Raw genomic sequence first — 24,370 nt, 5'->3', positions numbered from 1 at the left:
GTGAAGTTCCTACTGAAACAGTTTGCAACTCTCATTCTAGGGTGGTGCCTAAGATTTACCAGCACATCTTGGCATTGGCCTTTGCAGTCAAGGAGATCAATGAAGACCCTCACATCCTTCCCAACATCACCTTGGGCTTCCACTTATATGACAGCTATAACTATGCAAGGAGCACATATCTTGCCACACTGCTGCTTTTATCCAGGGTGGAGAAATTAGTTCCTAACTATATATGTGATGTTGAAAATAATCTGGCTGGGGTCATTGGGGGACTTGATTCTGAAATCTCCTTTTATGTGGCCACTGTTTTGGATATCTATAAGATCCCGCAGGTAGGGCACCCATGTACAATATCTCTCCTAGCTCGCATAGAGAATGAGGCTGAATTCACAGCACCAGTTCAGAGTGTATTACCAGTTCAGGGCGAGGATGAAATTGGGGGCAGAACCATGCACTCCACCCTCACCCGCCAGTTTTGGATATGAAGCATTTCCTGCTTAATGAGAAGGGTACCTGAATTGAGTTGCAGGGGAAACGGGGGAATTCCTTACAGGATAAAAATTCACAAGGAAGTCCAAGAACAATAATTATTCCTCTTCACAACACCACACCCAATGTATGAATGTTTAGGGGGAAAGGGCTTTCAAAAGAAACAGACTCTGGAGTTGAAAAAGAAGTTTCAGAAATGGCACTTCCGCTGTGTGCATCATGAAGATGAAAAAAGCTCCAGAGAAGAAATGTGTATCTGACCCTCTGTTTAGAGTCAGATTGCCAAATTTTGCAAGTATGCAAAAGTTTTTTAAAAAAATAAAAAAGATAACATAGGAAGCCTAACCCTCTCCGGTCAACAGAAGAAATGTTTAAAAATCATGAAGACCAATTTTCAGGCCATTTGCATGTGTTTCTTTTATATAAATGAGAGAGGGCATGCAACTCCTGGTGGGTGGCAAATGGCATATCTGACAAAGAGGATTCACCACATAAAGTATATGAATAGTTTGAAAGAACTCTGTAAATATTACTTCTATTCTCTTCCTCCATTCCCGCTTTAGCTCATTTATGGCTCTGCTCCTGTGATGAATGATAAAATCCCAGGTCTTCCCTTCTACCAGATGGCACCCCCGGAAGCCCTTCAGTATGAGGGAATTCTCTCTTTGCTTTTGCATTTCAGGTGGACGTGGATTGGGGTCGTTGCAATGGACAATGACAATGGAGAAAGATTTGTGCAAACCATTTCCCCAATGTTTACCAAGAGTGGTGTCTGCTTTGCATTCATAGAAAAAATCCCAGAATTCAGTTTCATTTCTGAAATGTATGGCTTGCTACAACAAGCAGCCAATATACAAGATCAAATTTTTAGCAGCAAAGCTAACGTAGTGGTTGCCTCTGGAGAATCTTATTCCATGGCAACTTTTAGATGGCTTTCATACCTATCAGAACATGAAGACATGACCAAGAATGCAAAAAGTAAAGTATGGATAATAACAGCCCAGGTTGAGTTTGCTTCATTTGTCTATCAAAGGAATTGGGATTCAGGAATCTTCAATGGTGCTATATCCTTTGAAATTTACTTCAGAAACCCACCAGGATTTCATCAGTATGTTCTGCACAGAAACCCTTCCAGCACAGATGGGGACGGTTTTATTAGGGACTTCTGGCAACAGGCCTTTGAATGTGTATTCCCAAATATCACTGCAGACAATGGAGAGGGGAATATTTGCACTGGAGAAGAGAAGCTGGAGAGCCTTCCTGGATCACTTTTTGAACTGAGCATGACAGGCCACAGTTACAGCATCCACAGTGCTGTCTACACCATGGCCCATGCTTTACATGCCATGTCGAGATCCAGACTCAGACACAGAGGAATGGTGTACAGAGGGAGAGGGAAGAATCCAAATCCACAGTTTTGGCAGGTAAAGGTTGTACATCCTCAACAGAGAGAGCTCTGTTGCTTCCTCATAATCAGAGTTGTGCCCAATATTGGGGGAGGGGGATGCATGACATCACAGTTGTCCTATCACCCTCCCCCCGACGTCTTACCTTCATAGAAGGGATGCACTAGGGTGAAGATGCTTCATTCTGGGTAGTTGGGGAGGTGCTTGGTGTGATCAAAGCGCATGCCTGGGTAGAGCTAGGCTTGGCACGATTCTTGCCACTGGCCCCTCCTGCCCCAGAGCCCCTAGGAGTCTGGCCCTTCCTGTAATTCTTCTGCAGGTGGCCTCCTTTCCCACACTTCCAGCAATTTCACTCCTCTGAAGCTGCATTTTGTGATTAGTGGAAATCACACAGTCTGTCTGAGAGCAAGCATGAAAACCGGATATAGCCCTATCTCTATGTATTATGTGATGTACTTTCACTTTTGCCTGTTCTTTCTCAGAGCTGGATGAGAGAGAGCACCATGATTCCTTGTCTGTGTAATATAGTGAAATAAGTACATTTCACTGGAGCGCCCTAGAAAGAAGGGCATGCCTTTTCCAGAGCTATGTTCACCGGAGGACGCTTGGAGAAATGGAGGAGGGGGCTGCTAATAGCCCAGAAAACTCTCCCTACAGTCTTTGCTCTAGCACATCCTTTTGAGGATCACGGTTTGATTTTGGAAATATGATATGGCACTGGGCACACACACACACCCAACTCTGTTGAATATGCATGGGTTCACAAAAGACTGTCACCTTAGTCTTTCCTCCAGAGTTCAAACATTTGGGCAGAGTCCAGAAATGAATCTCTAATTCTGCTGACAGATGAGAAGGCACTGATATGGTTTTATCCTAGATGATTAGCGACATATTGTGCTGCTTGCAAATCTGGACAATGTAATGGCAGTATACTCCAGAGGAAAGGGTGGATACTGCCCTGTATTTGAGGAGAAAGCATTTGTAGGAGAGAATCTTTGCAGCCCAATGAGATGCCACTGCATTCACAGATAGGAAGCAGTGGTCATAGTCAATAGAGAGGTTCAGCATTCCCTCTAGCCCATATCCACCAAATCCTTCCTCAGAGCAGGTGGCTGCACAACACTGCGTCTCATGGAGAGGGAGAAAGGAAAAGATGGAAAGGGGAGTGTGGGGAAGAAGAGCTGTAAGAAAGAGTGAGAGAGAGGCATGTTTGTGAAAGAAAATGGGTTGGCTTTCTCCATGCTTGGACCTGACGCCACTCACAGTTGACTAAATCACCACCCACCATTTGCTGCATTTTCTGCACACAGGAAAAAAGGTTGCTAAGCCCTGTATTAGACTGTAGCCTTTTCTAAACACCTGTCTTTTCTGTTTTAGCTATGTATTAGAACTGCAGCCTTCTCCAAACCCCTGTCTTTTTTGTTTTCAATCTAGCTCCATCACTTTCTGAGAAGTATCTCATTTAACAATACGGCAGGAGATGTGGTCTTCATCAACCAGAATGGAGAGGCAGCATGTAGCTTGGATATTGTCAATTGGATCATATTCACCAACCAAAGTTTGCACAGAGTGAGAGTTGGGAAGGTAGATCCACAAGCTCCTCCAGACCAAAAATTAACCCTTGATGAAGATGCCATAACATGGCACAGTTGGTTTAACCAGGTAGGGCCACATTGTTATCTGATTCCGAAGAGATTCAATATAGCTTGAGCAATACTTATCCACCTGCCTGTCTAATCACTGTCTTTTGATCTGCAATTTACTGATTGTGAGTCAAGAACCCACCAGCCACTTGAGGAAATAAAGGCACAAGGACACCATGTATTTTAGTTAATGGGTGAAAAAAGGCCACAACTTTATTGGTTACAGCATGTGAGTGGTATTGACTTAGACATTGGATTGAACAGACTAGATGACTCCCCCCGCTCAGTGTGGAGTCATCAAAGGTTAGCAACCAGAAGGTGGAGCCTGTTGATGCAAATACAACTGGAAGCTCCCCTGATGCCACCGGGGGTCATGCCATGGCCCTTGCCACCAGCAGGGCATCGGACGGGATCCATGACCGCCAGATTCCTTTAAGAGAATACCCTAAAGATGGAAGGGTAGGCGATGGCCGGAACCTTTTCCCCGCCGAAACATCACAGATATACCAATGCCTAACCGCCAATAAAGTTGTTACGATTTGCTACGAGGTAGGTGAAAAAACCAAGAGGCGTGAGCCAATTGGCCAAATGGACAAAAAAATCCTACCAGACCCCTTGGGCAACCAAGGCGACCAACCGAAGTCCGTAGCAATGTCGAGAACCTAGAAGGACCTAAAGGGGGGGGCAGGAGATCTGATGAAAAACCTGGCGCAAAATGGAGGCATATCCCTAGAACAGTGTTCCCTGTGGAACACCCTCCCTCCAGATGCCAAGGAGATAAAGACCTACACAAATTTTAGAAGACATCTGAAGGCAGCCTTCTATCGCAACAAGGAGGTTACAAAACAGAAGAACCCTTTTACTATAAAATACAGTTAAGCAAGGCTGGCAGTGCAAACTCACCTTGGGGAATCTAGGTTGTCTCGCCCTAATCCCAACCTTAACAGGGACACTAGAGTAACTTCAGAGTGTACATTAAGGGCAGGGCAATCTATGCAAAACACATAGGGCACTGCTATGTAAGCACAACACCTGCTCATCCTAGAACAATAGAGGGAATACATCATCACTTCAAACATTACTACTACTAAAAAGAAAAGTAGCAATTGCTCTTGGTAGAAGCATTCCACATATTACTGAAGTGCCATGTCAGTTTGGAAACATAGAGAAGACCCTTAGAACCTGAAACATGTTGGAACCACCAGGATTGAACCTAGTGAAGACTGCCAACTAGGACCAGTTGGACACAGCAGAGTACGCTCAGGCCTCGAAGAAGCTTTGCTCACCAGGTGTTGGTGAGACAGGATGACACAGGAACTCACTGCCACTAGTAACTAGATAACTATGTACAGCTTTATTATATACAGGAGTCTCACAACATACAGACCTGGTACAGAGTTGGATCTTAGTAAAAACAATAAACCACTGACTTTTCCTCTCACTGCTCAGTCGAGTAGCTGCAATTCTGCACGTAGGCTCAAAAACCCAACAAAACATTCTGAACTCATTATTCTCTTGGTAAACCTTCTGCTCTTTCATTTATGGATTAGACTCAGCCGCTTTCTGTCTGTACTGAGAGATGTCTTCCAGGATCCAGCAAGAAAGTGAAGGAGGGACAGCCCCCTTGCTGCTACGATTGCATCCCATGTGCAGAGGGGAAGATTGCAAACCAGGATGGTAAGGGAAAAAATGAGATTCAATTGATCCATTTGATTGAAAGGTGTAAGGATGGCTGAGGTTAAGTTTCAAAAGAAGACATAAGGTATTGTGTGTGTGTCCCTGCCTCATGGTGGTCATTGTCCTTCAGATATTGGTGGTGGTAGTAGTAGTGGTAGTAGTAGTAGTAGTAGTAACAATAATTTATATGCTGCCTATCTGACTAGGTTGTCCCAACAATTCTGAGCAGCTTCCAAAAAATAAATAAAACATCAACCACAGTAAAACATCAAACATTAAAAAGTTCCCTATATAGGGCTGCCTTCAGGTGTCTTCTAAAAGCCAGATTGTTGTTTATTTCCTTGACACCTGACGGGTGGGTATTCTACAGGGTGAGCACAACTACCAAGAGGTCTCTGTCCCTGGTTGCCTGTAACCTCATTCCCACAATGGGAGAACTGCCAAAAGGCTCTCGGAGCTTGGTCTCAGTGTACAGGCTGAACAATGGGGGAATACAGGGTAAATATTTAGACAGATTGTTGGAATATGTTAATCAAATGAGAACAACAATGCATTGAGAATAGCCAGGTGGTATGTGGTTCAAATAATATCCAGAGGTGCCCTTGTCACTCCTTCGAACCTAAACAAGCTGCACCCAAGCTAGTGTGATGATACATTCAAATATCATGAAGAGGAACAGTCCTGGCTGTTTCGATTACAGGACCACATCACTGAACCAGATGATAGCGTACAGGACAAGTGTTTTAATTTGAGCTGAGCTCTTTTCTTCTCAGACAGAAAGTAAACATTTGAGCAAGCTGGTGTGAAAGGAGCAAAGGGTCATATCCTTATTTCCCCCCAGATATGAATGACTGTAAGAAATGCCCAGACAAAGACTATCCAAGCAAGAACCGGGATGCATGTCTACCCAAGGATATAAGCTTCTTGTCTAATGAAGAACCATTGGGCATCAGTTTAGCCTGCTTCTCTCTTTCCCTTTCCCTGATCACAGCTCTGGTACTTGGTATATTTATAAAACACCACGATACACCCATTGTCATTGCAAACAACCGAAACCTCACCTACGCTCTCCTCATCTCTCTCCTGCTCTGCTTCCTTTGTGCATTGCTCTTCATTGGCCGACCAGAGAAGGTGACCTGCCTCCTCCGACAAACAGCTTTTGGCATCATCTTCTCAACCGCTGTTTCTTGTGTCCTGGCAAAAACCTTCACGGTGGTTTTGGCCTTCATGGCTACAAAACCAGAATCCAGGATGAGGAAATGGGTGGGGAAAGGACTAGGCCACTCCATTCTCCTTTCCTGCTCCATAGTTCAAGCAGGGATATGTACTGTGTGGCTGGCAACCTCTCCCCCATACCCAGATGTGGACATGCATGCTGTGATTGAAGAAATCATACTAGTATGTAATGAGGGGTCTGTGGCAATGTTTTATTGTGTCCTCGTCTACATGAGCTTCCTGGCAACTGTAAGTTTTGCTGTGGCTTTCCTCGCCAGGAAGCTACCAGACAGTTTCAACGAAGCTAAGTTCATCACTTTCAGCATGTTGGTCTTCTGCAGTGTTTGGCTGTCCTTTATTTCTTCCTACCTGAGCACCAAGGGAAAATATACGGTAGCTGTGGAGATCTTCTCCATCTTAGCCTCTGGTGGTGGGTTGCTGGGCTGCATCTTTGCCCCCAAATGTTACATAATCATTCTGAGGCCTGAGCTGAACAACAAGGAACAGTTAATAAGGAAGAAAAATTAAAGAAATAAGAAACCTGTCCTTTGCTGTATATTTTCTCTGTCTGTACAGTAGAATATTTGGAAATACAATCATACCTTGGATCCCGAATGCCTTGGCTCTTGAACAAATCGGCTCTGGAATGACCAAAACCCAGAAGTGAGTGTTCTGGATTTGAAATGATTTTTGGAAGCTGAACATTCAGCATGGCTTCCACTGCTTCCCATTGGCTGCAGGACCTTCCTGCAGCCAATCAGAAGCCATGCTATGGCTTCCGAACGTTTTGGAAACTGAATGACCTCGGAGCTGAGATACATAAAATGGTGAATAAAAAATGGATTAAATCTCCCATTTACACTTTAAGATTGTCACAGGGTTAATTCTTAATAATTAAACACATTTCTTTCCCACAGAGGAACCATTAAGTGGTAAAGTTACTTTCAATTTCTTGGCAACACTTTCACTGATAAAACGAAGGTGTGGATTCTTCCACTCATACGTCGCTTAACTTGGACAGGATTCCTTGGAACTGACAGCTTCTTGGTCCTCCAACAAAAAAATGGCTTTTTCAGACCATCAGAGGTTAATCCCCTGTTCACGCTTTTCTACGGAGTGAATTCAATAGTGAATATTTATGACTAACTATCATCAAATACCATGTCTAGAAAAAAAAATTATATAAGGCAGCTGCTGAACACGTGTTTGCAAATATTCTACTGTACACAAAGAGAAAAGCACAAAATTCAGTAAAGGACAGGTTTATTATTTCTTATTATTATTTCTGGTGCAGCACCAGAAGAACATGGCCGCCGGCAGGAGCTCTGTAATCTGGGGGAATCCGGGGTATTTTGCCATTCGGGACACCTGCGGGAAACGGTAAGAAAATGCAGGGGTTTCCCGGGGAAAACAGGGTACTTGGGAGCTATGGTCAGGAGCCCCTAGGAAAAAGGAGCGGGGAGGCAAGGAAAGGAGGGGAAATTCAACACTAACTTAAAACTAAAGGGGTAATTAAGGAGAGAGAAGGGAAAAATGAAAACAGATCACCGTAACGGCATAGGTAGATCACTCTCCTTTCAGTTTGCTCTCTCTTTTGGGTGGCAGCAGACACGATGCTGGTGTTCCAATGCACTGGCCCCAAAGAGGAAGTTCAGGGACACATGCATGGGCTTAAATAGAGGTCCCTCGATGGAATAGAGCTGGCATCCCAGCTATATACATTAGTTCATAAAGTAGATGGTGTCCCTTTTGCTGCTGGAATCCTCCACCCCATCTACCACACAAAACATTGAGCAATGAATGGTCAATCAGAAGGTCACCTGTGCTTGAAAAATTTCCAGGACATTTTAAATAATAAAATCTCTGAAAGTATTTGCAGGGATTCCCCAGTAATGCCTGGGGTGTGTGAGAGAGAGACCTTAAAAAAGGTAAAACTAGGTGGCCTGAAGCTTTCCCACTTCTTGGAATAGCAATTGACAAGTTAATGAGATTTCAGTGAAATGGGTACAAAATTGGGGAAAATGTAAGTAACATGAAACTTAATGCAAATTTAATGTATATCCGTTCTTCCTGCTGAGTTTTCTTCTGTGAGGAACAGAACCAAGCTGGCTGGAGAAAAGCCTGTAGCTCAAGAAGTTGCAGGTATAGAGAGGAATCTCTCACTCCAGTTGCCTGGCAAGTTCCTGGATGTGTGGCTTACACCACACCAGTGACTGCTAGGGAGGGGGGTTGGGTATTTCCCAACCCCAAAAGAGTGTCATTCCATCAGCATTGACTGGTGGAATGAGGAGCTGGATCCTAGGCCCAGTACCATGCTGTAGCGATCAGCATCGAGTTAGCATATGTAGCGGAACATCCTTACGATTGGGACGATGACATTCAACCTCTATTATATGCCTACCGAGCTCTCCCACAAGAAAGCACAGGCTTTAGTCCCTTTGAATTATTATTGGGAAGAAGAGTAAAGGGACCCTTGGATGGACCCTTGGATCTATTGCGACTTAGTTGGGAAGAACAACATGAGGATGACCCTGAGACAGTAGTAAATTATTTATTTAAATTACAGAACACACTCCAAAGATCATTGCAATTGGCAGGGGAAAATTTCAAGCTAGCCCAGACTAAACAAAAGGTGTGGTGTGATTAAAAAAAGCGTGTGCGAACATTTGAACCAGGAATTGATGTGCTTTTACTTCGACCCGTAAAAGGCAACAAATTACAATTAACTTGGGAAGGTCCCTATAAAATTATCGCAAAAGTGAATGACATCAATTATCTAATACAATATGGAGATGGAAGGAGAGTAGTTCATGTGAATATGATAAAACCTAATTTTAAAGCTGAGGGATGGACACTATATGCCATAAAAGAGGATCCCCAAGACATAAAAATACCATGCTGGGAAATGGAAATGCACGCAAATACAATAGCTGAAGTGAAATTAGATGCACAACTAACACAGTCACAACAAAAAGAAATACAGCAGATTTTATTTGAGTTCGAGCAATTATTCAGTAATAAACCAGGAGTAGCCAAAGGAGTGTTGCATAGAATTGATACGGGAGATGCTAAACCAATAGCAATGAACCCATATCGCATTACAGGCAGTTATGTGGAGAATGTGACAAAAGAAGTTAAAGGGATGTACTTACAATAAAGAAACATATTTTTATTTCAAACAACATCCTGGTCTGAAGTGATTAACAAGTGCCAGTTAGAATACTGGTTGGTGGCAGCAGGTATTTCACTTGTTGTTGGCGCAGTCATCAATAGACAGTTAAATGTCCGGGGGTGCTGCGCAGGTCAGGGTGACCACGACACATGCCAACCCCACCTTTCACAGTAGTCAATAAAGATGTGGACTGATTTCACCCAACCCCAGGATCTGTCTGAGTATTTTCACTACTGTCACTGCACCAGACAATGTGTCTGCCTAGGCAATTTTATTTGATTCATTAATTGGGTTCAAATCTCATTTCTTTGGCTGCATTGAGTGTAATGGGGAATCTTAAAATAAATAAAAAAATCATTTCTGCATAATTGGATTGAATTTGCAGGGAAACAAGCTGTCAGTCAGGCTAAGCCCTAACCTGAGCTTTGGTGTGCTACAGCTAACCCTCCATCCCAATCCCCTTATAGCACTTATATATGTAAGTGAGATTGGTACAAAATTGGGGGAAATGTAAGTAACATGAAACTAAATCTTAAATGCAAATCTAATGTGTATCTATTCTCCCTGCCCAGTTTTTTTCTTTGAGAAACAAAACTAAGCTGGCTGGAAAAAATGTATGGAGCTCAAGATGAAGAATATTTCACTCCAGTTGCCTGGCAAGTTCCTGGATGTGTGGCTTACACCACACCAGGGCTGATCACTGGGTGGCTTCTGGGGAGGGGGGGGGTTGGGAATTTCCCAACCCCAAACGAGTGTCATTCCATCAGCATGGGCTGGTGGAATGAGGAACTGGATCCTTGCCCAAGTGCCATGCCAACCCCACCTTCCACAGTAGTCAGTAAATTTTTGGACTGATTTCACCCAACTCTAGTTTCTGTCTGAGCTAGGCCAGAGAATGTGCCTTCCTGGATGATTTTATTTGATTTGTTATTTGGGTCCAAATTTCCTTTCTTTGGCTGCCTTGACTGTAATGTGGAATCTAAAAATGGCTATAATAGTTTTCGTTTCTATATAATTGGATGGAATTTGCAGAGAATTTGCAAGGAAACAAGCTGACAGCTTGGTAGAAGCCCTAACCTAAGCTAGAGAGAAATATACCAACAAGGAGACAGACAGCAATGTGGGCATGAACCATAGCAGAGCCACCCTTCCAAGTTCATTCTTCTCTGAATTTTAGGTTCTTTCCCCACTCATACTAATGTTTAAATAGGAACACTTCTGTACAAATATTTTGAATTTTTAATTAAAAGCTAAAGGTTGCATTTCAGCCTATGAAAGATATTGTTTTAAATTTCACCATATTTTACAAGGCATGTAAAACTTTGCAATAAAAGACCATGGAATTCAATGAAATTTTCCAATAAAAGATCGTGGAATTCAATGGAACTTAATCACAAGTAATTCTTATTTGTAGGGTTGCAGTCATGCCACATGGCTGGGGTGAAACCAGGTCCACTCAGCCAAATTCCAAGATCCTGACTACACCATACTACATTTGGGAGTCTCCATTGTTTACAAGGTTTTCTAATAAAAAAATTCCTTCAGTAGCACCTTAAAGACCAACTAAATTTTTATTTTGGTATGAGATTTCGTGTGCATCCACACTTCTGCATGCACACGAAAGCTCATACCAAAATAAAAACTTAGTTGGTCTTTAAGGTGCTACTGAAGGAATTTTTTTATTTTGCTTCGACTCAGACCAACACGGCATCCTACCTGTAACTAGAACTATGGAAGGTTTTCTAATATGAGCTTCTAACTTCTAATTTCACCAATAAACCACTGTTCCCTTATTATCTAATGAAAGGGAATTAAAAATCAGAGTTCTGAATATGTGACAAAGACAGCAATTCAATAGGGAACCCCTAGCACTGAATAAATAACTACATTCTTCCTCGATTATGAACAGGGCTACAATTAAATCTGCTGCTCCTCAAAAATCCCTCTGGATTTTCACTGGCCACTGGCAACATAACACAAAGGATACTACAACTTAACCAGAATTATTAAATAGTGTCTGGGAGCAGCAAGTCTGATCTTGGATACTCCCAGATTGTGTCCTTTCAGGAAAATAAACTACTATTTAAATGAGACAATTTTTATCTTGGAGAAACTAATTCTAGTTTTGCCAGTGAAATCATGGTTTCTTCATAGAACAAACAGTTGCCTTTGTATTGGGAATGGTGGTTTTAGTGGTCTTGCTGCTGGAACTGTTTTCTTACAAAGCATGTAGGGCTCACATAGCAAAATGCAGGCTCCAAGGTCCACACCGTCCACTTCACATGTATCATCAGCCAGGAGAGTTCCTCATTGGTGGCATCGTTTCCCACGGTGGCTTCATCTCCTCTCCGGCAACATTCACTGAGGAACCCCCACCAGCGCTGCCTGAAGAGCTTGTGTAAGAATTACGACACTCCTTTATTACAGCATAGGAATGATCAAACCTAGAGATGCAGCCTCAGAATAATGGCTGAGGCTACAAACTTATACCCATTTACCTTGCAATAACCACTTTTGATTTCAGTGGTACATATGCTGATGTAGAAATCCATAGGAATGTCTTGTCAATTACCGTAAGAGAATAGTGTAGAAGCTCCGGTTTTCTCAATTGGGAAATGAATACGTGTGTGTGTGTGTGTGTGTGTGTGTGTGTGTGTGTGTATCCAATTTTGACAGACTTTATCTGAACAGAACTGTTAGTGAGAATGAATCAAACAAAAAAACACCTGTTCTGAAGCTGAATCCTCATATCATTTCATTTTCTGATCTCAAGCTAAAGTTTCTGTCACAATGATGGTATATATTATGAAGTATATAATTCTGTGAATTACAACCAGCATCACTGTCTCATGAATGCAGGAGGGAGCTCAGAAACTTTGTAAATGTCAGGGAAAGACCTAGATGTGTCAGGGAAAGGTCTAGATACCATTGGCCTTAACAGATTGGAGAACTGGGCCATAACTAACAAAATGGATTTCAGTTGGGACAAATGTCAGGCTCTGCACTTAGGCAGGTAATATCAGCTACACAAATATAAGATAGGGAACACCCGGCATGCCAGTAGCATATGTAAAAAGGATCAATGAGTCGCATCAACTGAAGTATAGTGCCCCAATCAAAAGAAGTAATAAAGGTAAAGGACCCCTGACAGTTAAGTCCAGCCGTGAACGACTCTGGGGTTGCGGCGCTCATCTCATTTACCTTCCCACTGGAGCGGTACCTATTTATCTACTTGCAGTTTGACATCCTTTTGAACTGCTAGGTTGGCAGGAACTGGAACCGAACAACGGGAGCTCACCCCATCACGGGGATTCAAACCATCAACCTTCTGATCGGCAAGTCCTAGGCTCAGGGGTTTAGACATGAGTGCCACCCGCATTCCCAAAAGAAGTAATAGAGCAGCTCTATTCTGCTATGCTCAGACCACACCTGGAGTACTGTGTTCAGTTATGTTCAGCAGAATTTCAGAAGGATATTGACAAGCTGCAACGTATGCGGAGGGGAGTGACACATATGATCAAGTGTCTGGAAACCAAACCTTATGAGGAAAAGGAGAGGGGGTTGGGTATGTTTAGCTATGAAAATGGAAGACTGGGGGGTGTAGGGTAGCCATTTTCAAGTATCTCAAGGGCTGTCACGAGGAAGATGGAACAAGCTTGTTTTCTCTTGCTCCAGAGGGTAGGACCTGAACCAATGGCTTCAAGTTGCAAGAAAAGAGATTATGTCTAAACATCGTAAGAACTGTTTAGCAATGGAATCGACAGGGAGATAACTCCACTGAACACAATATTATTAACCTCTGGCTTGATGTAAACCATCTATTTGTTGAAGTTCCTACTGAAACAGTTTGCAACTCTCATTCTAGGGTGGTGCCTAAGATTTACCAGCACATCTTGGCCTTGGCCTTTGCAGTCAAGGAGATCAATGAAGACCCTCACATCCTTCCCAACATCACCTTGGGCTTCCACTTATATGACAGCTATTACTATGCAAGGAGCACATATCTTGCCACACTGCTGCTTTTATCCAGGGTGGAGAAATTAGTTCCTAACTTTATATGTGATGTTGAAAATAATCTGGCTGGGGTCATTGGGGGACTTGATTCTGAAATCTCCTTTTATGTGGCAACTGTATTGGATATCTATAAGATTCCGCAGGTAGGGCACCCATGTACAATACCTCTTGCTATTAGCTTGCATAGAGAATGAGGCTGAATTGACAGCACCAGTTCAGAGTGTATCACCAGTTCAGGGTGAGGATGAAATTGGGGGCAGAACCATGCACTCTACCCTCACCAGCCATTTTTTGATATGAAGCATTTCCTGCTTAATGAGAAGGGTATCTGACTATACACAGGGATTTACCCTTCAATATTTCTTATATTGTCCTCTATTTACTGATCATAATCTCCTTAACACTCAAACTTGATCCTAATCCCATAATCTAAGTCATAATCACATTATCACAAGTACTGTAAAAGAAAAGAATAAACACTCTAAGTTTCTTGTACACATTCCTGCATAGTTATTCTATGCAGGTTCTATTCCCCACTCCCATTTTCCTTGGATAATCATTAAGGCACTCCCACTGTATTCTAATTTTGTCTCTAGGTTTATTGCGTATCAAGTCTGTTAGTTTGGCTAGTTCTAAGTATTCGCAAAGTTTATCGACCCATTCACTTCTCGTTGGTATTCTTGGCTCCTTCCAAGTTTTCGCAATTAGCGTCCTTGCCGCTGTTGTTGCGTATAAATATATGTCTTACTTATCTCAGGGTATATCACTGTTTAGAATTCCTAATAGATATGCTTCAGCTTTTTTACCATACAAAGTTTTAATTAATTTTTGGATTTCCTGGTGGATCATCTCCCAGAATGATTTAATTTTGGGGCATGACCACCACATGTGGAACATCGTCCCGATGGCCTGTTTGGCATTTCCAACATTTGTTGTTGTTGTTTTTATTTATTCTTCCTACCTTAACGGGGGTCATATACCACCTGTGGTGTATTTTCATAAAGTTCTCCTTCAATGTATAGCAAGCTGTAAAGTTAATTTGCTTTTCCCAGAATTCTTTCCACCTTTTATTTTCTATCGGGTATCCTAGATCTTGTTCCCATTTTACAATGTATTTGTTTTTTATTTCCTGTTCCCTTTCCTGTTCATTTAACAATCTGTACATTTTCGAGAGAATTTTTTCTTTGCTATTAAGAACTTATTTCTCAAATCTCGTTTTTATTTCTCCAAATCCCCTTGTCTTAATGTCTTTATCAAACGTTGCCTTTAACTGGAAGTATTCGAGCCAGGATATTTCTTTTATTTTGAGTTCTTCATATCCTTTGAGTTTAATGTCTCCATTTACATTTTCTGTGATTTCTCTGTATGTGGGCCAAACTTTTTTCCTGTAGCATCTTAATGTGGCATTTGCTTCCACTGGTGAGGCCCACCAGGGGGTTCCATAAAAAAATAATTCTTTTGTTCTATTCCATATCTCCCATAGGGCCCTTCTTATGGTGTGGTTTTGAAATTCTTTATTTTTCTATCCTTTACCGTATAGCAAATACCCATGCCACCCAAAAAAATTATTTACACCCTCTAACTCCAAAATATCGGGGGGGGGGGGTTAACGTCAGCCAGTCTTTTATCCAAGACCAGCAGGCTGCCTCATAATATTTCCTCAAATCCGGTAGAGCGAATCCCCCGATTTCTCTTGGATTCGTTAATATCTCCATTTTCATCCTTGCCTTTCTCCCCTGCCAGATGAAATCTGTCAGATCTTTTTGCCACTCTTTTAGATGTTTAGTTCCAATTATAATGGGGATGTTTTGGAATAAAAATAAAATTTTCAGTAAAATTACCATCTTGATCATGGATACCCTGCCCCAAATAGATAAATTCATATGTTTCCATTTTGTCAATTTTTTCTTCATCTCCTTCCACCTCTCAATGTAATTATCTTTTAATAAATTTGTGGTTTTGTTTGTTATTTGGATACCTAAATACAGTATTTCACTTTATTTTCTGTTTTTATCCCAGTTGCTTTTGCCAATTTCTCTATATCTTTTACTCTCATGTTTTTTGTTAGCATTTTCGATTTATCCTTGTTTAATCTAAATCCCAAACACCTCACCATACTTCCCCATCTCGTTTAGCCCTTCCACAATTCCTTCCTCCGGGTTTTCAGTCATTATAATTAAATCGCCGGCAAAGGCTTTGGCTTTAAAACAATAGGCTCCCGACTTTATTCCTTTAATTACTCTATTTTTCCTAATTGCCACCAGAAGGGTCTCCAGAATTGTAATAAATAATAGGGGGGACAGAGGGCAGCCCTGTCTTGTTCCTCTCCCTATACTAAATTCTTCCATAATTTCGTTGTTTATAATCAATTTCACCCTTTGTTCTCTGTAAACTGCTTTAATTCCATTTAGAAATTTATGTCCCAGTTTTAACTTTTCACAAGTTCTTATCATGAAGTCCCATGAAACACAATCAAAAACCTTTTCCGCGTCTACTAGAGATGACTGTTGAATCAGTCTGTGTTGCCTTTCTTTTCTGTTCTTTGTCCTTTTTCCACCTTTTTTCTTTTTGACTTTATTTTCCTTTTGTTTCTTTTCTTTTCTGCATTTTCTTTTTCTAAACCTAAAGGTACATCTCATTGCTATGCTTTAACTTCCGTTTATCGCTTTTCTTTTTTTTCACCGAATTTTCCATATATGTGTCTTTTTGGACTTTTAAATCCAGATAAGAAAATCGAATATTATAAGTACTAGCTGTTTAGGTATGAGTGTAGTGTGTATAGGTAAGGTATGTATGTGTAGGTATTGATCTTTGTATATTCTTTGTATGAATGTATGTGTACGTACTATTCTTTGTTTTATCTTTGTGCAATAAAGTCTTTAATAAAAAAGAAGCGGGGGAATTGCTTCCAGGATAAAAATTCACAAGGAAGTCCAAGTACAATAATTATTCCTCTTCACAACACCACACCCAATATGTGAATGTTTAGGGGGAAAGGGCTTTCAAATTAAACACACTCTGGAGGTATGAAAAATTGCAGATACAGTCCAGTGCTGCCGGAGAACAGCAACAGTACAGAGCAGCTGGTTCCAAAGTGAAATAAATGATCATAAATGAAATCTGAGAAGTGTTGAAAAAGAAGAGGCAGAAATGGCAGTTCAGCTGTGTGCATCATGAAGATGAAAGAAGCTCCAGAGAAGAAATGTGTATCTCACCCTCTGTTTAAAGTCAGATAGCCCAATTTTGAAAAGAGGATTCACAACATAAAGTATATGAAAAGCTTGAAAGAACTCTGCAAATTTTACTTTGTCTCTTCTCTTCCTCCATTACCTCTTTAGCTCATTTATGGCTCTGCTCCTGTGATGAATAATAAAATCCCAGGTCTTCCCTTCTACCAGATGGCAGCCCCAGAAGCCCTTCAGTATGAGGGAATTCTCTCTTTGCTTTTGCATTTCAGGTGGACATGGATTGGAGTTATTGCAATGGACAATGACAATGGAGAAAGATTTGTGCAAACTATTTCCCCAATGTTTACCAAGAGTGGTGTCTGCTTTGCATTCATAGAAAGAATCCCAGAATTCAGTTTCATTTCTGAAATGTATGGCTTGCTACAACAAGCAGCCAATATACAAGATCAAATTTTTAGCAGCAAAGCTAATGTAGTGGTGACCTCTGGAGAATCTTATTCCATGGCAACTTTTAGATGGCTTTCATACCTATCAGAACATGATGACATGACCAAGAATGTAGAAAGTAAAGTATGGATAACAACAGCCCAGGTTGAGTTTGCTTCATTTGTCATTCAAAGGAATTGGGATTCAGCAATATTCAATGGTGCTATAGCCTTAGAAATTCACTTCAGAAACCCACCAGGATTTCATCAGTATGTTGTACACAGAAACCCTTCCAGCACAGATGGGGATGGTTTTATTAGGGACTTCTGGCAACAGGCCTTTGAATGTGTATTCCCAGATATCACTGCAGACAATGCAGAGGGGAATATTTGCACTGGAGAAGAGAAGCTGGAGAGCCTTCCTGGATCACTTTTTGAACTGAGCATGACAGGCCACAGTTACAGCATCCACAGTGCTGTGTATGCCATGGCCCATGCTTTACATGCCATGTCGAGATCCAGACTCAGACACAGGAGAATGGTGTACAGAGGGAGAGGGAAGAATCAAAATCAACAGTTTTGGCAGGTAAAGGTTGTACATCCTCAACAGAGAGAGCTCTGTTGCTTCCTCATAACCAGAGTTGTACCCAATATTGGGGGAGCGGGAGTGCATGACATCACAGTTGACCTATCACCCTCGCCCCCAATGTCTTACCTTCATGGAAGGGATGCACTAGGGTGAAGATGCTTCATTCTGGGTAGTTGGGAAGATACTTGGTGTGATCAAAGCGCATGCCTGGGTAGAGCTAGGCTTGGCACGATTCTTGCCACTGGCCCCTCCTGCCCTAGAGCCCTTAGGCGTCTGGCCCTTCCTGCAATTCTTCTGCAGGTGGCCTTCTTTCCCACACTTCCAGCAATTTCACTCCTCTGAAGCTGCATTTTGTGATTAATGGAAATCACACGGTCTGTCTGAGAGCAAGCATGAAAACCGGATATAGCCCTATCTCTATGTATTATGTGATGTACTTTCACTTTTGCCTCTCCTCTCTCGGAGCTGGATGAGAGAGAGCACTATGATTCCTTTGTGTAATATAGTGTAAATAAATATGTCATGGGAGCGCCCTGGAGAAGTAGGGAATGCCTTTTCCAGAGCTATGCTCATCAGAGGACGCTTGTAGAAACAGGAGGGGGGGGCTGCTGATAGCCCAGAAAACTCTCCCTACAGTCTTTGCTCTGGCACATCCTTTTGAGGATCACAATTTTATTTTGGAAATTTTATATGGCACTGGGCACCCCACCCACCCACCCACTCTGTTGAATACACATGCGTTCACAAAATTCTGTCATCTTAATCTTTCCTCTCAGAGTTCAAACATTTGGGCAGAATCCAGAAATGAATCTATCGTTCTGCTGACAGAGGAGAACACACAGCTATGGTTGTATGCTAGATTATTCCCCACATATCAGTCCTGCTTGCAAATCTAGAGGATGTAATGGCAGTATACCAAATAAAGAAAGGGAAATGATGGTTGTGTCCTATTTTGAGTGGATTCTGCCCTGTATTTGAGGAGAAAGCATTTGGAGCAGAGAATCTTTGCAGCCCAATGAGATGCCACTGCATGTACAGATAGGAAGCAGTGGTCATAGTCAATAGAGAGGTTCAGCATTCTCTCTAAGCCCATATCCACCAAATCCCTCCTCAGAGCAGGTGGCTGCACAACACTGTGTTTCATGGAGAGGGAGAAAGGAAAAGATGGAAAAGGGAGTGTGGGGAAGAAGAGCTGTAAGAAAGACTGAGAGAGGGGCATGTTTGTGAAAGAAAATAGGTTGGCTTTCTCCATGCTTGGACCTGACTCCATTCACGGTTGCCTAAATTGCCACCCACCTTTTGCTGCATACTCTGTACATAGAAAAAAAAGGTTGCTCAGCCCTGTATTATACTGTAGCCTTTTCTAAACACCTGTCTTTTCTGTTTTAGCCATGTATTAGAACTGCAGCCATTTCCAAACAAGTGCCTTTTCTGTATTCAATCTAGATCCATCACTTTCTGAGAAGTATCTCATTTAACAATACGGCAGGAGATGTGGTCTTCATCAACCGGAATGGAGAGGCAGCCTCTAGCTTGGATATTGTCAATTGGATCATATTCACAAACCAAAGTTTGCATAGAGTGAGACTTGGGAGGATAGAACCACAAGCTCCTCCAGACCAAAAATTAACCCTTGATGAAGATGCCATAACATGGCACAGTTGGTTTAACCAGGTAGGGCCACATTGTTATCTAATTCAGAAGAGATTCAATATAGCTTAATCAACAATTATCCACCTGCCTGTCTAATCACTGGCTTTTGAACTGCAAGTTCCTGATTAGTGGATGTCCAAAGCTGGATCACCAACTTGAATTAAATATTGAGGGGGGCTGGCAGGTACGCCCCACCACTGCTTCTATGTACCTTATTCCTCTAGCTTGTCTGCTCCCTCTATCTTCTCTATGGACCCCATGTGGGATCCAGAAACATTCTGGAGAAATTTAAGGATGCCACTAGATGCCACTTTCTAGTCACTTCAGCACCATCTTCCATTAAAATGCAAAATTAATTACATTAACAAAAATCATTGAAAGTGGTAGTGGAGAGGGCCTGGGCATGGACTAATGAGCTGTATGGGGTACCACACTGGGAATCCCAGGCTTAAAGGTTTGGATAAAGCACTTTATGAATATACAGCCCAATTCACCATGCATATCCCTAGAACAGTGTTCACTGTGGAACACACTCCCTCCAGATGTCAAGGAGATAAAAGACCTACTCAACTTTTAGAAGACATCTGAAGGGAGCCCTCTGTTGGAACAAGGAATAAAGGCAAAATATTTCATTAAGGAGGTTACAAAACAGAAGAACCCTTTTACTATTAAAAAAACACTTAAGCAGGGCTGATAGTGTAAACTCACCCTGGGTAATCTGATTGCAAACCAAAATAGTGAAAGCTAGGTTGTCTCACCCTAATCACAACCTTTCACAGACTGCAGCACAAGCTTCATCCATACAAATGTGCCTTTTGCATCACACAATCTTCATCTGAATGTGGGTTATTAGGCCCAAGTCAAATACCGGTTTTGGGGGTTTTTTATGAAAAGGCCTGGATTCAGGATGGCATGTTTTCTTTAAGCCAATCACGGCCTTGGCATAAATTTCCCCTGCACTAGAGGGTGTACATCTGAAAGACCAATTAGCTGTCCAGTGGATTTTTGCATGATCATGTTCACCTTGAAACAATCTTACATCAGACACATAGCTGCCAAGTTATCCCTTTTTTTAAGGGATTTTCCCTTATGCTGAATAGGCTTCCTCACGAGAAAAGGGAAAACTTGGCAGCTATGATCAGACAGTGCATACAGGAGGTCAGTTGGACTAATTAAATAGGTTCTTTTTCCCTTCTGAAAGACTGCAACCAGAATCCTCAGTATATAAAGAAAACGGAAGAGGTGGAAGCAGGAAGAGTGGTAAAGACAGAGAAAGTGAAGAAAAGGAGGCTGAGAAGAAAGGTGTGAAGAGCAAGAGAGAGTGTATTAGGAATAGATGCATCAGTCTTCAAAAAAGAGCTATCTCAAAATATGTATTCCAAAGTATATTTTCCCCTTAACATGATCAGTGTCTCAAATCTCTTGGATAGCTTCATTCCAATTCATGTATTTATCCAGAATTTTTATTTTATTTTTGTATAAGTTCTCATGAAGAACACATTCCTCAAAAATCCCTTATTTGGAACTTTAAGGAACTCTTCCCCAGACAGCATCTGATGGGCCCAAGAATAGGTGTAGCCACCAACACCAAATCAATTCTAGAGATGTCTACCTAGAGGACTACATACTACGAAGTAACAATTCTGCATACCATTATTACACCCGTGGAAGTAATTTATATTTTAAGGTTGCTTAAATAAATATTCTAAAATGTAAAACAGAAAAAAAATTAATAGAAAAATTATACATGATAAAAAACATTTGATTTTAAACATAGAAAAAAGAAGAAGTAACAATTATAACAAGATTAGCAGGGACACTAGAGTAACTTTGAAGTGTGCCTGCACATACCAGAACAATAGAGGAGATATCACATCACGTCAAACATTGCTACTACTAAAAAGAAAAGTAGCAATTGCTCTTGGTATAGGCATTCTGTGTCAGTTTAGAAACATAGAGAAGAGCCTTAGAACCTGAGACATTCTGAACTCATTATTCTCTTGATGATTCTTATGCTCTTTCATTTATGGATTAGACTCAGCCTCTTTCTGTCTGTACTGAGAGATGTCTTCCAGGATCCAGCAAGAAAGTGAAGGAGGGACAGCCACCTTGCTGCTATGATTGCATCCCATGTGCAGAGGGGAAGATTGCAAACCAGGATGGTAAGGGAAATAATGAGATTAAATTGATCCATTTGATTGAAAGGTGTAAGGATGGCTGAGGTTAAGTTTCAAAAGAAGACAAAAGAAGACATGTGTGTGTCCCTGCCTCTTGGTGGTCATTTTCCTTCAGATATTGGTGGTGGTAGTAGTAGTGGTAGTATTAGTAGTAAAAATAATTTATATGCTGCCTATCTGACTGGGTTGTCCCAACAATTCTGAGCAGCTTCCAAAAAAATAAAACACCAACCACAGTAAAACATCAAACACTAAAAAGTTCCCTATATAGGGCTGCCTTCAGGTGTCTTCTAAAAGTCAGGTTGTTGTTTATTTCCTTGACACCTGACGGGTGGGTATTCTACAGGGTGAGCACAACTACCAAGAAGGCTCTGTCCCTGGTTGCCTGTAACCTCATTCCCACAATGGGAGAACTGCCAAAAGGCTCTCGGAGCTTGGTCTCAGTGTACAGGCTGAACAATGGGGGAATACAGGGTAAATATTTAGACAGATTGTTGGAATATGTTAATCAAATGAGAACAACAATGCATTGAGAATAGCCAGGTAGTATGTGGTTCAAATAATATCCAGAGGGGGCCTTGTCACTCCATCCGAATTAAACAAGCTGCACCCAAGCTGGTGTGATGATACATTCAAATATCATGAAGAGGAACAGTCCTGGCTGTTTCGATTACAGGACCACATCACTGAACCACATGATAGTGTACAGGACAAGTGTTTTAATTTGAGCTGAGCTCTTTTCTTCTCAGACAGAAAGTAAACATTTCAGCAAGCTGGTGTGAAAGGAGCAAAGGGTCATATCCTTATTTTCCCCCAGATATGAATGACTGTAAGAAATGTCCAAACAAAGACTATCCAAGCAAGAACCGGGATGCATGTTTACCCAAGGATATCAGCTTCTTGTCTTATGAAGAACCATTGGGCATCAGTTTAGCCTGCTTCTCTCTTTCCCTTTCCTTGATCACAGCTCTGGTACTTGGTACATTTATAAAACACCACGATACACCCATTGTCATTGCAAACAACCGAAACCTCACCTACGCTCTCCTCATCTCTCTCCTGCTCTGCTTCCTTTGTGCATTGCTCTTCATTGGCCGACCAGAGAAAGTGACCTGCCTCCTCCGACAAACAGCTTTTGGCATCATCTTCTCAACCGCTGTTTCTTGTGTCCTGGCAAAAACCTTCACGGTGGTTTTGGCCTTCATGGCTACAAAACCAGAGTCCATGATGAGGAAATGGGTGGGGAAAAGACTTGGCCTCTCCATTCTCCTTTCCTGCTCCATGGTTCAAGCAGGGATATGTACTGTGTGGCTGGCAACCTCTCCCCCATACCCAGATGTGGACATGCACGCTGTGATTGAAGAAATCATACTAGTATGTAATGAGGGATCTGTGGCAATGTTTTATTGTGTCCTCGTCTACATGAGCTTCCTGGCAACTGTAAGTTTTGCTGTGGCTTTCCTTGCCAGGAAGCTACCAGACAGTTTCAACGAAGCCAAGTTCATCACTTTCAGCATGTTGGTCTTCTGCAGTGTTTGGCTGTCCTTTATTTCTTCCTATCTAAGCACCAAGGGAAAATATATGGTAGCTGTGGAGATCTTCTCCATCTTAGCCTCCGGTGGTGGGTTGCTGGGCTGCATCTTTGCCCCCAAATGTTACATAATCATTCTGAGGCCTGAGCTGAACAACAAAGAACAGTTAATAAAGAAGAAAAATTAAAGAAATAAGAAACCTGTCCTTTGCTGTATATTTTCTCTGTCTGTACAGTAGAATATTTGGAAATACAATCATACTTGGGATCCCGAACGCCTTGGCTCTTGAACAAATAGGCTCCGCAATGACCAAAACCCAGAAGTGAGTGTTCTGGATTTGAAATGATTTTTGGAAGCTGAACATTCAGCATGGCTTCTGCTGCTTCTCATTGGCTGCAGGACCTTCCTGCAGCCAATCAGAAGCCATGCTATGGCTTCCGAATGTTTTGGAAACTGAATGAGCTCAGAGCTGAGATACATAAAATGGTGAATAAAAAATGGATTAAATCTCCCATTTACACTTTAAGATTGTCACAGGGTTAATTACTAATAAATTAAACACATTTCTTTCCCACAGAGGAACCATTAAGTGGTAAAGATACTTTCAATTTCTTGGCAGCACTTTCACTGATAAAACGAAGGTGTGGATTCTTTCACTCATACGTCGCTTAACTTGGACAGGATTCCTTGGAACTGACAGCTTCTTGGTCCTCCAACAGAAAAATGGCTTTTTCAGACCATCAGAGGTTAATCCCCTGTTCACACTTTTCTCCAGAGTGAATTCAATAGTGAATATTTATGACTAACTATAATCAAACACCATGTCTAGAAAAAAAATTATATAAGGCAGCTGCTGAACATGTGTTTGCAAATATTCTACTGTACACAAAGAGAAAAGCACAAAATACAATAAAGGACAGGTTTATTATTTCTTATTATTATTTCTGGTGCTGGTGCAGCACCAGAAGAACATGGCCGCCAGCAGGAGCACCCTAATCGGGGGGAATCCGGGGTATTTTGCCGTTCGGGACACCTGCGAGAAACGGTAAGAAAATACGGGGCTTTCCCAGGGAAAACAGGGTACTTGGGAGCTATAGTCAGGAGCCCCTAGGAAAAAGGAGCGGGGAGGCAAGGAAAGGAGGGAAAATTTAACACTAACTTAAAACTAATGGGGTAATTAGGGAGAGGGA

The 24,370-nt window shown here is 41.8% G+C and overlaps 2 protein-coding genes across 2 annotated transcripts; both read left to right on the top strand.

The window, feature by feature from the left end:
- Nucleotides 1–1,058: 1,058 nt before the first annotated feature.
- LOC132592965 (vomeronasal type-2 receptor 26-like) lies at nucleotides 1,059–7,488 on the top strand. The gene is made up of 4 exons (XM_060281270.2): nucleotides 1,059–1,913; nucleotides 3,330–3,557; nucleotides 5,089–5,215; nucleotides 6,057–7,488. The coding sequence occupies exons 1-4, from the start codon at nucleotides 1,077–1,079 to the stop codon at nucleotides 6,956–6,958; spliced, it is 2,094 nt and encodes a 697-aa protein (XP_060137253.2). The 5' UTR covers nucleotides 1,059–1,076; the 3' UTR covers nucleotides 6,959–7,488.
- Nucleotides 7,489–16,960: 9,472 nt separating this feature from the next.
- LOC148684022 (vomeronasal type-2 receptor 26-like) lies at nucleotides 16,961–23,367 on the top strand. The gene is made up of 4 exons (XM_088655113.1): nucleotides 16,961–17,815; nucleotides 19,265–19,492; nucleotides 21,507–21,633; nucleotides 22,466–23,367. The coding sequence occupies exons 1-4, from the start codon at nucleotides 16,979–16,981 to the stop codon at nucleotides 23,365–23,367; spliced, it is 2,094 nt and encodes a 697-aa protein (XP_088511239.1). The 5' UTR covers nucleotides 16,961–16,978.
- Nucleotides 23,368–24,370: the final 1,003 nt, after the last annotated feature.

Source organism: Zootoca vivipara, chromosome 12 (genome assembly GCF_965207765.1).
Source record: "Zootoca vivipara chromosome 12, rZooViv2.hap1.1, whole genome shotgun sequence".
Classification (NCBI taxonomy): Eukaryota; Metazoa; Chordata; class Lepidosauria; order Squamata; family Lacertidae; genus Zootoca; species Zootoca vivipara.
The sequence above is the reverse complement of the archived record's forward strand: the minus strand, read 5'-3'. Positions and strand labels throughout refer to the sequence as shown.